Raw genomic sequence first — 14482 nt, 5'->3', positions numbered from 1 at the left:
GATCAGTGGCAGCTCTACTTGTGTTTAGAGTGTTACATCATGTTACATTGATATCTGTCTTGATGGCTGTCTTTCTTTTTCTAAAGCATCATGTTGAGAAAAAAGAAATTCTGCATTTGTTCTTATACTCGAGTGCATTTCAGAGGACATCTGGAGGACGGTCATGCCTTTCTCTGGCAAGAAAGCTTCATCTTCCTTATGGATTTTGTGTATGTGTTTGTGTGCTGGTGGAAGTGGGTGGGGGGTTCTTCAGAAGCTTCCAGCTCCAGCCATACTTGTCTCCTTGCTGTTCCTCAGACATGCCTACTTCTGGGCCTTTTTCTACACCATCTTTTTCATTGGTGTCATCCTTTTAACCCGTGTTGTTACCACCATCTTTCTTTCCTTTTTTTTTAATAGTTTATTGTCAAGTTGGTTTCCATGTAACACCCAGTGCTCATCCCCACAAGTGCCCTCCTCCGTGCCCATCGCCCCCCTTCCGCTCCTCCCACCCCCATCACTCCTCAGTTTGTTCTCAGCATTCAAGAGTCTCTCATGGTTTGCCTCCCTCCCTCTCCCCCACTATTTTCCCCCCCTTCTTCTCCTCCACGGTCCTCCGTTAAGTTCCTCCTAATCCTCCTATACGTGCAAACATATAGTAGCTGTCCTTCTCTGCCTGACTTATTTCGCTCAGCATAACACCCTCAGGGTCCATCCATGTTGCTACCCAGGCCAGATTTCACTCTTTCTCATTGCCATGTAGTATTCCATCGTATAGATAAACCACTTCTTCTTGATCCATTTGTCAGTTGATGGACACTTAGGTTCTTTCCATGTTTTGGCTGTTGTTGAGAGTGCTGCTATGAACATTGGGGTACATATGCCCCTATGTATCAGCACTCCTGTATCCCTTGGGTAAATTCCCAGCAGTGCTATTGCTGGGTCATAGGGGAGCTCTATTGTTAATTTTTTGAGGAACCTCCACACTGTTTTCCAGAGGGGCTGCACCAGTTTACATTCCCACCAACCGTGTAGGAGGGTGCCCATTTCTCCACATCCTCGCCAGCATCCGGAGTCCTCTGATTTGCTCATTTTAGCCACACTGACTGGTGTGAGGTGGTATCTCAGTGCGTATTGTTACCACCATCTTTCATATGCCCTTCCTTGGTCATCTCAGCAGGAAGCAGCCATTCTTTCCACTGCCCAGAGCTTAAGCCATTTGAATGAAGTTTGCTTTTGGTTACAGATATTTTGGGATGTGCCTTGTGGGTCCTACTTATTTCTGGGTATCAGTAGCCTGGTACTAGTGATGATATTTTTGAGTGTTTTATTAACTATTAAGTGTCACCTCATTGTAAGGAGGGATTATTTAATGCCTAACAGATGCCTTTCAACATTGTAAGATTTTGATAAGTGTTTATTGGATTTCAAATTTTGGTGGAATGAAAAATATTTGGTATCATCATTTGATAATCTTGGTTCATACTATCCATGTTTTAATTGGATTTTTGCTCCCTTGTGTGTATAGATGCTGAACTTATTTGGATTGGGTACAAAAGAGATTTATTTGGTTCACATATTTACATAGAGTAAAATTCTCCCTTTTTAGCATTTGGCTCTATGAATTTTAAAAGCTGTATAGATTTGTGTAACCTCTACCACAGTCAGGATAGAAAACAGTCCCATCATACCCCAGATTCCCTTGCATCCTTTTTTAGTCTGTACTTCCTTTCACCCCTCAGTCCTTACCAATCACTAATCTGTCTTATGTCCCTGTGGGTTTGCCTTTTGTAGAATGTCATATAAATGGAATTATTTTGAGTCTGGCCTTTTTCTATTAGCATATTGCTGTTGAGATCCATCCATGTTGTTTAATGTGTTGACTAGTATTCTACTATATAGATGCCCCAGGGTTTGTTTATGTGTCTGTCAGTTGAAGGACACTTGGATTATTTTCATTTTTTTTACTTTTAATAATAAGACGTCTGTGACCACTGCTATATCTGTCTTTGTATGGACATAGGTTTTTATTCCTCTTGGTTAAATAGCCGTAAGTGGAATTGCTGCATCATATGGTAGGCATCTGTTTATAAGAACCCATGAAGCTGTTTTACAGGGCTGTTGTACCATATTTTACTCCCATTAAAAATGTATGAGAGAGCCAGTTTCTCCACTTCCTCACCAGGACATAGTAATATAATTTTAAACCATTACAGTGGTTGTATAAGAATGTTCACTTTTTGTTGTGGTGGTTGCTCTTTTTTTTTTTTTTTAAGCTTATTTATTTTAAATTTTATTTTTATTTATTTTTTTTATTTCTAGGAGAGAGGGAGAGAGAGAGAGAGAGACAGCGTGAGCAGGGGAGGGTCAGAGAGAGAGGGAGACACAGACTCTGAAATAAGCTCCAGGCTCTGAGCTGACAGTCAGCACAGAGCCCGATGCGGGGCTCGAACTCACGACCTGCGAGATCATGACCTAAGCGAAAGTCGGACGCTTAACCGACTAAGCCACCCAGGCGCCCCTTAAGCTTATTTATTTTAGGAGATAGAAAACGAGTGTGAGGAGGGGAGGGGCAGAGTCGGGTGGCGGTGGGGGCAAGGATCCCAACCAGGTTCTATGCCACCAGCACAGAGCCCTGTGTGGGGCTCAAACCCATGAACCATGAGATCATTACCTTAACTGACTGAGCCAGGTGTCCTGTTTGCTCTCTTTTGTTTTGCATTTCCTGATGACAAAATGATGCTGAACATTTGTTGGTGTGTACTCATTGGACCTTCATATATATATAATCTTTTCTGAAGTATCTATGCAAGTCTTTTACCCATTTCTTAAATTGGTTTGTTTTTGTATTAATGAATTATAAGACTTATTTGTGTAATATGGATGAAAGTCCTTTGATATACACTTATATGTATGTGTTATTTATATGTACATACAACTACATATATTTGTCTAGTTATTTCATAGTTTTTTGTTAAAATATCTGTAATTGAGGATTTGTTTATTTCTCCCTTTACTTTTTGTTAGTTTTTGCTTCATCAGACTTGAGGTATTTTTAATAGGTGCATATATATTTACAATCATTATGTCTTACTAATGCACTGACTCTTTTTTTAACTTAGTTTTTTAATGTTTTATTTATTTTTTGAGAGAGTATAAGCAGAGGAGGGACAAAGAGAGAGGCAGACAGAGGATCTGAAGTGGGCTCTGCTCTGACAGCAGCGAGTTCAGTGTGGAGCTTGAACTCACAAACTGTGAGATCATGACCTGAGCCAAAATCGGACACTCAACCAACTGAGCCATTCAGATGTCCCTGCACTGACTCTTTTATTAACACAAAATATTCCTCTTTGACCCCTTTAACACTTTCTTAAAAAATTGAATCTGATATTAATATAGCTACTCCAATTTTATGAGAATGTTTTCAAAGATTGGAAATGATGGGGAACATTGCATGCTGATATTAGAAAGATTTATCATAGAGAGGGAGTAAGAAATGAAATGGAGGGGCGCCTGGGTGGCTCAGTCGGTTGAGCGTTCGACTTCGGCTCAGGTCATGATTTCACGGTTCATGGGTTCAAGCCCTGCGTCAGGCTCTGTGCTGACAGCCAGCTCATAGCCTGGTACCTGTTCAGGATTCTGTGTCTCCCTCTCTCTCTGACCCTCCCCTGCTCAGGCTGTCTCTCTCTCTCTCTCAGAAATAAATAAAAACATTAAAAAAATAAATAAAAAATAAAAGAAATGAAATGGAGGTGGGCATTACCAAGTAAGCAAAGCTATCAAGGCAAGAAATAGTATCCAGAGCTAGATTACTCTTATCTGTGGCTTCAGGGGTAAAGAAGGAAAGGAGAGTTGCAGATATGAGTAGATTTTTAGAGTTGGCTATAACCTCACATTTATTTTAAAAATCTAGCAATAGTTCATAGTGGGCCCGCAACCACTAATCAAAGAAATGTGGTTTCAGTTTTCATTATCAGTGTATGAAGGTGGTAGTTCAGATGTTGGCTGACTTTTCAGATGACTGTGGTTAATCTCGTAGTAAATTGTCTGTAGGAACATCATTAGGTTCTTGGATTGTACCCCTTACATTAATGTTCTGAATCTTCCTTGTCCTGCTGAAAAACTTGCATCATATACCGTGGTTTTCTGAAATGGCCTACAAATTGGGCTTGTTTTTCAGTGAGGGCCAGGATATTAAAGGATGTTGAAGATGTGAAATCCACTTGGCTGGAGATTGGTGTGATATGAAGGAATCTGAGGTCAGATACTGCAGCTGCCTGTATACATGTAAAAAGTTTAAATACAAATCATCTTTATTTGACATATGCTCTATATTCTTGACCGTGTTTAAACTTTTTAGGGTATTTTCTTTCCTGAATTATGTTACATCCCTACTTTGATTTCACATCAAAAATGGTTATGATTCTAAAATAGAAATGATCTTTGATTCAGGGAAATAGTTGGAAATTATATCAGTAGACTTCTGTGAATAAATACAGATAATTGTCTTTGAAAAGAGCCCTACTTTGAGCATTTCTAAGGATACTGTAGCTTTGTTTTTTATGAGGATTGAAAAAATGGTCGCATTCCTCCAGATACAGGGATGTATCAGTCTAGCTCACCTCCTTGCCCTAGTGATTGACGAATGGGACATGCAACCCAAAATCAACCCCAGCAGAGTGAGTAATCCTGGGACTTTTTTGCAGAGCGCCTGCATAAGAATTTCTCCCTTTTCCCCCTCTGGGGTCTCTAAGAGGATAAGATATAATTGTGAAGCTACTGGAACCCTTACACTATGAGGAGGAGGCTGCCCTGGTAAAGGAGCCAGCATTGACAGAATCCGAGCTGGGACACATATACCCATTCTCTTTCTCTCGCTCTCTTTGTCACAAATACCAGATGAACCTTTCAGTCTGATCAGGTGGACTCGATTATATAAACTAATAAGTTACTTAAAAAGAGCCAGTTGTTAAAAAACAATTCAAATTGTTTTTTTTTCTGTCTCTTGTAGCTAATCTAGTCATTATTAATGCATTGAATATGTTTTCAACACTTAAAAAGTCCAGTAAAGATTGAGATTCAAAAGAAAGCAACCACTATGTACAGAGCTACTTGTATATGTATACACTCTTTTACTAAATTTCAGTGATTATCTCTTCCTTCCATGGACTCTGTTCCTGCAAAGTCTTTCATCCAGTTCTTCTATCTCAGGAATTCTTCCCTAGGGTCCGTTTCCCAGATTTGCTTCTATCCAGCTTCTTGCCTGACTTTTCTTTATTTGTTCCTGAGCTTCAGAACTTGATGTGATTTTCTGCCAAAATCTTTTCCCTATCTCGTTGTTCACTTCTGGCATCAAAATATTTAATACTTTGCTTACTGAGATTACTCTAGTTGGATTCTGCTGTGTTTTGTGAACTATGTCTCCTTTAAGGTGAAGCATACTTGCTTCTTCCTCACCTGGGTGACTAGGTGCAGAGGCTTGGTTATACCAGGGTTAGGTTGTGGTTGGTTAATTGCTTGTGGTGGCCATGCAGAAGAGGAGAGAGGGTACATGTTATAGGACATCCATAATACTGTTTCAAGTCCCATTATCTTTTAGGAGCAGTGTCCAGGGACCCTAAACCCTGACTTGTTAGACCTTTGCACCCTTCCTTTCCCACAGTCCAAGCCCGGTCTGCACAGCCTGATCTGTTCCTTACCAGATCCAGGTCATTTCTGCAAGAGCCCCTTTTCCTTCTTTACTTAAAACATTACAAACAAAATTGAACCATTTTTAAAGAGAGTTATATAGTTTTCCTTACTGCAGTCACAGATAAGTAAAAAGAGGGAGACAGATCCTGCTATTCTAAGTTGCTTGAAATCTGTTTTTGAGTTGGTGCGATCTAAGCTAGGAAAGAGTTTGCAGTGGCCTGTGAATGGTATATAATGGAAGGAATTGGCAGGTAAGATTATAATGGTCAAATGCTCCTGAGTGGCTCAGTTGGTTGAGCATCTGACTCTTAATTTTGGCTCAGGTCATGATCTCATGGTTCCTCGGATCGAGCCCCGTGTCAGGCTGTGCTCTGTCAGTGCTGATGACATGGAACCTGCTTGGGATCCTCTCTCACCTCCCCTCTCTTTGCCCCTCCCCCAATCACATGTGCATGTATACTCTCTCAAAATAAATAAACTTTAAAAAAGAATAGTCAAAAAAGGTCAGTGGAGGGGCACCTGGGTGGCTTAGTTGGTTAAGTGTCCAGCTCCGGCTCATGTCATGATCTCGCAGTTCTTGAGTTCGAGCCCTGTGTTGGGCTTTGTAATGACAGCTCAGAGCCTGGAGCCTGCTTTGGATATTGTGTCTCCCTCTCTCTGCCCCTTGCCCGCTCACACTCTATCTTTCTTTCTTCCTCTCTCTCGAAAGTAAATAAACATAAAAAAAGAAAAAAAGGTCAGTGGACATTCAAAAAGTCTTTGAATGATAAGCCCCAAAACAGAATTAGTTTCTCTAGGGAAGAGAAATTCATGGGAAATTTTTAAGCAATAAGGTAATTTAATCAGATTTTTTTAGTTCTGGAAATTTGCAGGCTGAAGCATGAGAATACCAGGGAATTTGTGGAGATATAAGAGCACTTTTAAAAAGGCAAGTGAAGGATTTGTTTCAGCAGTTAGGAAGAGTCAAGTATGGTGGTTGACTGAAACACAGACCCTCCCTGATCCCATACCCCTATCCCATGATCCCTCTTCCTTGAGTTTGCAAGGCCTGAAATAAAGTGGTAATGGTGTTGGAAAGAAAAAGAACAGGAAAGGGGAATGCTTTGAGGAGAAGGATGAAAGTGGTTTTTGAAGTTTTGAGTGTAAGGTAATAGTAGCACATTAAGATGGGGATCATGTTGGAGGCATTATGTTAGTTTCCATGTTAGTTACCATGTTAAGTGCTGGGAATATAACAGTGAGCAAACAGGCAACATCCTTGCCTTTGGGGAGCTTGTGTTTTCCTGGGAAAGACATAATAATGTAAATAAAACACTATGTGTAGCATGCTCAATAGTGGTAAGTACTAAAGGGGAAAATAAATAAGGAAGAGAGATACATGTTTTGGGGATGGGGTTGAGATTTTAAACAGGGCAACCAAAGAGAAGGTGACTGAGTGAGAAGGGAAGGAAGTGAGGGAGCTATCTTGGCGAACAGCAACTATGTACCTACTGTGTTCAAGGAATGGCAAAGAGCTGAGGCTGAGAATAGTTGGAGATGAGGTCAGACGGATCATGGGATATGGATCAGGGAGGGCCTGTGTTTCAGTCAGTATTTGAGTTTTAGCTGTGATAGAGGTGGAAAGATTTAGAGGATTTAGAGCAGAAAATTTAACATGATATGACGTACATTTCATAGACTCACTCTGCTGTGTTGGGAATCAGACTGAAAGGGTGCGAAAGTAGAAGCAGGGAGACCCCTTACGAGGGTGTTGTCTATATTCAGGTGAGAGATGATGGAACCTGAACTAGGGTGGTGGCCATGGTGGCCACAAAGATAGAATTGATAGGATGAGCTAACAGATTGGTGGTGGTGGTGGTGGTGGTATATGTGTGTGTGTGAGAGAGAGAGAGAGAGGGAGGGAGAGAGGAGGGGGTGGGGAGAAGGCAGGGAGGGAGTGAAGGGAGGAGGAATTGATTGACTGATAAAGGTAACAAGATTTTTGGCCTGAGTAACCAGTAGGATGGAAATAGTTGGTTCTGTTCTGTTAACTAAATAAAAAGGTACTTTTGAATGAACCACCTCAGGCAAACAAAGTTCCCAGTAACACATATGCCTTTAAGAATGTTTGTAATATGTCTTTAAAATGATACGTCTCTGGTCATATTTTATAATGAAAGAAGCTTATTGGCAAGCCTTGTCAAGAACTCCCTGTGGAAATATCAATTGCTTTTCTTGGCTCCAAGGTATTTCCTGAACAGTGTATTATCCTGTGTCCCAAGTGTGCCATTAAGGGATTTGAAAGTTTGTTTAAACATGTGTGGCAAGTGAGTGCTGTCACTTAAGCCCAGCCAGAGGAGCCAAAACGTGAAAAGCAGCTTCTAGGTGGACTTTGTGACATGTGTGAGCTCTGAGTCGGAGGCTCAGGTAGGAGGATAGGTAGGGCGTTCCGTCCTGTGCTCAGAGCCTGCAGCTGGCCCTGTCGTAAACAGCCCCTTTGGCAGAAATGGCCTATAGACATAGGTATATGTAGATCTTTTGGAAAAGCTCCATTATAGCAAGTTGATAGCAACCCTCTGCCCTGGGGGAGTGTAGTAGAATTTATTAGCTTGGAATAGAATTTTCCAGTGCTAATATGGACTTGTTCTTTTTAGAAGAGGTGACATAGCACTTTTCCAAGATGGCTTTTATGTTTAAGGAAGGGTTTTTCTCTCTCAGTAAACAGGCAAACTATGAAATGTTTCATGCTTGGAGTTTGGGTAGGCCAGCATGATGAAAATGTTGCTTGGCATTTTTATCTAGGATTCTGCTGGAATTGTTTTGTTACAGGAATTCTTTCTGTTCCCAGTTTTGAAATACATTATATTAGTTATAAAAAGAAGGGAAAGAAACATCTAATCAATATCAAACAGTTTGTGAAGTGACTAGTTTCTTGATTCTGGCGAGTTTGAGTTGCACTTTGCAGTTGATGTAATTTATAGCTCAGTACAGAGGATTTCCACCTCCTTTTGAAGAGATGGATTGGTACTTTTACAACTTTGCAGCAATCAGGAAATGCCCCTGGAGGCTATGTCCCGATCTGGGCCTTTTCTCTCTCTCTCTTTTTTTCTTAAATAGTTTATTGTCAAGTAGGTTTCCATATAACACCCAGTGCTCATCCCCACAAGTGCCCTCCTCCATGCCCATCACCCCCCTTCCCTCTCCCTCACCCCTGATGCATCAGCCCTCAGTTTGTCTTTAGCATTCAAGAGTCTCTCATGGGTTGCCTCCCACCTTCTCCCCCACTATTTTTCCCCTTCTCCTCCCCCATGGTCCTCCGTTAAGTTCCTCCTAATCTACCTATATGGGCAAACATATGGTATCTGTCCTTCTCTGCCTGACTCGCTCAGCCCAACACCCTCAAGTTCCTTCCATGTTGTGTTGCTACAAATGGCCAGATTTCATTCTTTCTCATTGCCATGTAGTATTCCATTGTATAGATAAACCACATCTTCTTGATCCATTTGTCAGTTGATGGACACTTAGGCTCTTTCCGTGTTTTGGCTATTGTTGAGAGTGGGCTGGTTCAATGTTCACAAATCAATCAATGTGATACATCACATTAACAAAAGAAAAGATAAAAACCATATGATCCTGTCGATAGATGTAGAAAAAGCATTTGACAAAATACAGCATCACTTCTTAATAAAGACCCTGGAGAAAGATGGGATAGAAAGAACTTACTTAAACATCATAAAAGCCATCTATGAGAAGCCCTTAGCTAACATCATCCTCAATGGGGAAAAACTGAGAGCTTTTTCCCTGAGATCAGGAACATAACAGGGATGTCCACTCTCACCACTGTTGTTTAACATAGCACTGGAAGTCCTAGCATCAGCCATCAGACAACAAAAGGAAATAAAAGGCATCAGAATTGGCAAAGAAGTCAAACTTTCACTTTTTGCAGACCACATGATACTCTACATAGAAAATCCAACAGACTCCACCAGAAGCCTACTAGAACCGATCCATGAGATCAGCAAAGTTGCAGGGTACAAAATCAAGGTACAGAAATTGGTTGCATTTTTATACACCAACAATGAAGCAGCAGAAAGAGAAATCAAGAAACTGGTCCCATTCACAATTGCACAAAAAACCATAAAATGCCTAGGAATAAACCTAGCCTTTTCTCTTTTTTATCAGGCATTCACAATTTTTCTTGCTGCAACTGTTGTTTTCAGATTGGGGAATGGTGAGCTTTATGGTTACATTTGAGTTTACATTGAAACTGGAGTTGTAAGATGGATTGATTGAAAAAGAGTGTGCACAAGCAGGGGAGGGGCAGAGGGAGAGGGAGAGAGAATCTTAAGCAGGCTCTACGCTCAGTGCAGAGCCTGACGCGGGGCTCCATCTCACAACTGTGAGGTCACGACCTAAGCCAAAATCAATGAGTCAGGTGCTTAATCCATGGAGCCACCCAAGTGCCCCAAAACTGGAGCTGTAATTGAGATATGAAGGCTTAGAATTATTTACGTTTTTAAAATGTTTATTCATTTTTTAAATGTTTTTATTTATTTCTGAGGGAGAGAAAGAGACAGCGTGAGCAGGGGAGGGTCAGAGATAGAGGGAGAGGTACAGAATCTGAAACTGGCTCCAGGCTCTGAGCTAGCTGTCAGCACAGGGCCCGATGCGGGGCTCCAACCCACAAACCGTGAGATTATGACCTGAGCCGAAGTCGGACGCTCAGCCGACTGAGCCACCCAGGTGCCCCTGTTTATTCATTTTTGAGAGCGAGAGGGAGAGCACAAGTTGGGGAGGAGCAGAGAGAGAGGGAGACAGAGGATCTGAAGCTGGCTCTGTGTTGACAGCAAAGAGAGCTGGATGCGGGGCTCAGACTCATGAATTGTGAGATCATAAGCTGAACAGAAGTTGGATGCTTAGCCAACAGAGCCACCCAGGCATCACTAGAATTGTTTTAGAAAAGTACATTTACTTTAATGTCTTCCAATTTTATTCCTTTTCATTTATGTCTGTATTTGTATTTGTTTCTGATGGAGATTAAGTTTCAACTGTGGTAAAGTAACTGGTGACTTTTTCCTAGTTCCAGACAGTGTTAATGGAGGGCAGTACGGTATCATGTAGTGTCATGGAGATAGGCACCGGAATTTAGCTGGTTCTTGCTGCTTGGTAGTCATTTTATTCATTTCTTGTCATTTTTTTTTAAGAATACTTCTTTTATAATTGATTTAAGTCTTTCTCATTCTCTTCAGAAGAGAAGGAAACCAATATTTATTGAGCATGCTTTTTAAATTTATTTTATTTAGTATAATTTATTGTCAGATGGCTTCCATACAACACCCAGTGCCCATCCCAACAAGCACTTTCCCCAATTGAGCATGTCTCCCTCTCTCTCTGACCCTCCCCTGCTCACGCTGTCTCTCTCATTCTCTCAGAAATAAATAAAAACAAAAAAAGTTTTTAAATAATTTTTTTTAATGTTTATATTTTGAGAGAGAGAGAGAACTTGCGCATAAGCAGGGGAGGGGCAGAGAGAGAGAGAGAGAGAGAGGGAGACACAGAATCCGAGGCAGGCCCCAGGCTCTGAGCTGTCAGCACAGAGCCCAATGTGGAGTTTGAACCCACAGACTGCGAGATCATGACCTGAACCGAAGTTGGAGGGCTTAACAGCCTGAGCCACCCAGGCGCCCTGACCTTTTTTTTTTTTTTTTAAGAACATATTTCTATTCTTTTGTGTACTGGCATAACAAAATAGAATGAAAATACTTCAAAATACAGCATATTAATTGATATTTTTATTACACAGTTTTGAGTGACTTGATTTATAAAGTCCTGCTTCTGTAGGACATTTTTGATTCAGTAACTCAGAAGTAAATTTAGTGCCTAAAATACTAATTCTTGAATGTAGCTAATCTAAACCATGGAGATTATCATAAAGTCAGCTGGGCTCTGGTTTTAAAATGTGCTATACAATCAGACTTGCCTTACTCTAGTTACTGCTTTCCCCTGATCTCCTCTTCACATTGACTTCTATTTGAACCATTTATATTTGAGCAAAGCATAATTCTTAATAGCAGAATAATGGCGATTACAGAATTATTATATTTTACACACACACACTCACACACACAAGCATACAGGGAAAGACTACTTTTCATTGTAGGATAGTTAAGCATTCAAATTTGGTAATATCAGAATTCTGATTCCCCTTATAAGATTTTCTTCATGGCCTGTGGGAACCAAATCCTTTGTCAAGCCATTAGTGGCAGGAATAAATACATAATGGAAACTAAAAGCCTGGACCCTTCACTTAACATCATTCCAGAAGACTGTTACCTGCAAGTCTAACTCTAGCAAGCCAGTCATTCTCTTTCAGCCCTAGCCCCACCTCTTCTCTCTGAGAGAAGTTATGTATGAGAATGGTGTAGAAAAAAAAGGGATCAGTGATCCTGTTGTAGCCACTATACTTTAGACACAGAGTGTGTGTGCACACCTCCTCCCTGGGCTTTGGGCTATTCCGACAGTGTTCAAGGTCTGTACATTTTTCAAGCACGGTCAGGGGCAGATCTTCCTAATTGTTATTGAATTTGCCAGGCACAGTTAAGGAAATTGACTAAGTTTGCTGATTTGAGTGATGTCAAATTCTTTTTCTCCTCTAACCTGTCAGCGAATTCTGTTTTTTGAATGGTCAAAGTTGGGTCAGGTATGAAAACCGGACTTATGTGACAAGCAGAGCTGGGTTTATGATTTGCATATTAATTTAAAGATGTTACTATGGCTTTACTTTTATGTTCTTACGCAGGTAGGGGCCTGAGGGGATCTTTTTAGAGATATTTGGCCTAGCCAGCTGAATTTTTTTCTTTTACTATCAAGGAAAGAGAACTTTCAGACTTCTCATAATGAAATAATGAATAGATGAATGAATGAAAAAATGAGTAGATGATTGAATGACTCTGACAAGAGTCAAAACATGGCAAGAGTTGAAAGAAAATTTCATTAAATATATTCAGAAATTGGGAATCAAGAAAATGCTGTTAAAAGGCACAATTTTACTCTGGAAAATTAACTATTGTTTACAAATTTTTCTGTTACCACATTTTCTTGAAGTCACTTTTTAAAAAACTTGGGAATATATTCTTAGAATCTTTATTGTGATTGTGAATACCTTTGTAGTATTTTTATTTTCTGGCTAAATATAATATTCATTATTTGGGGATGGTAATGTTAATTGGAATCTGTGACATTAAAATGTTTTGGGAAAGATTTCTTTTAATAACTTTCCCTGCCTTGTGTAAGACAGAGATCCCTTATTAATATGATCTTTGTGTGGTCTGATTCAGATGTTAATCTGGCTTGTTGAAGGCAGGCGTCTAACTTGAAACTTTAACCTGAGAAAAATATTAGACCTCTCAAATATAAACACAGAGAAATTGCTACAGAAATCCATAGGAGCTTTAGAAATCAAAGTACTAACATATGACTGTTATGCGACAAGTTTATTAAGTGGATTAGTATCTGCACTCTTCTTCTGTTTGCTTTACTCTTTTTCTTTCTTTGAAAATATTTTTCATATTATATAATGCTTCATTCTCAATGCTATAAATATCCATCAGTTGTGTGCTTTCTCTACTGATTTCAAGCCTCAAAATGGAGAACTAAGAGTTTACATTTTTCATGAGACCATTTGTAAACTCTTATTTACACTTAATTTTTTTTTTTTTTCCCATTTCATCTTACATTCTTGTGGTTTCATTTGGGCGCGCAGTAGCATACTGTGTTGAGTTCTTTTATCACCTCTGAAGGCACTCATTGATCCCTTGTGATGAAGCCGTGTGAAGCGGCATAGTCCTTGTGGTATTCAGGGCCTCTGGGGAGAGGAGATGAAAATGTACATCAGAAAAATGAGGAGTGGCTCTGGCATTAATCTTGCGCATCTTGAGGAGCTGAGTGTCACCCTGGCACTGCTGAATTGATCATTTCCATAAGATAGGCCGTGTACCTGGAAAATATTCTTTTTCAGGCTATATGGTGAGCGTCCATTGCTTGAGCTTCTGAATGTGCAGTTTTTTTCCTTTGGAAAGAAAAATGAAAAAAGAAAAATCTGTTATTTCCCTCCAGTGATTTAGCAGAACTTTTCTATTTTCTTCAGGTAATTAAACCAGAGAGCAATGACAAAGAAACAGAAGGTACCGATGAATTAGATCTCCCTGAAGAGCCCTTTGGAAGCCATCTCCCGCAGCAGTCCGTGAAAGGCTATAATGACAGTCCTGATGTCATTATAGAGGCTCAGTTTGATGACAGCGACTCAGAAGATGGACATGGCAACACACAGAATGTCCTGGTTGATGGTGTTAAGAAACTCTCAGTTTGTGTTCATGACAAAGGTGAGTCCTGGATTGCTGCCTGACATGTTATTTTACACTAACCTGAGTGTTTTAAGTATCGGGATTCTCTCTGTGCTTCACACCTAATTACGTGGTACAGTTGGGACCTTCCCAATTTCTAACCAGTGGCAGCTTTTAGGAAAGGGGGATCTGTGACAGCTTCTTGCTGCTGGTTCCTGTGGTCAGCTGTCTTTTCCTAATGGGTCTTGGGTTGTGTTGATAGCCAACCTTGACATTTCCTGTGATGAGCCCAGTCCACCCCTGTGGCTCATATGAACAGAATTAAACTGATCTTTCAAATCCAAAAAAGCACTTCATTTTACCTGTCATTTTGCTTTAACTCAGTATCTTTTATTTTTATATTATTTTTTTAAATTTTCAGTGTTTAGTTTTGAAAGAGAGACAGAGTGCAAGTGGGGGAGGGGCAAAGAAAGAGGGAGACACAGAGTCCG

General features: G+C 40.3%; 1 protein-coding gene across 1 annotated transcript in view; it reads left to right on the top strand.

Annotated features, from left to right (window-relative positions):
* DIS3L2 (DIS3 like 3'-5' exoribonuclease 2) overlaps positions 1 to 14482 on the top strand; it is a 348824-nt gene that overhangs the window by 111980 nt on the left and 222362 nt on the right. The window contains exon 6 of the mRNA XM_039234582.1: positions 13796 to 14030. Within this exon, the coding sequence (XP_039090513.1) occupies positions 13796 to 14030 (235 nt within the window). The remainder of the gene's footprint in view (positions 1 to 13795; positions 14031 to 14482) is intronic.

Source organism: Hyaena hyaena, unplaced genomic scaffold, assembly GCF_003009895.1.
Source record: "Hyaena hyaena isolate Hyena2069 unplaced genomic scaffold, ASM300989v1 scaffold_86, whole genome shotgun sequence".
Taxonomy (NCBI): domain Eukaryota; kingdom Metazoa; phylum Chordata; class Mammalia; order Carnivora; family Hyaenidae; genus Hyaena; species Hyaena hyaena.
The sequence above is the reverse complement of the archived record's forward strand: the minus strand, read 5'-3'. Positions and strand labels throughout refer to the sequence as shown.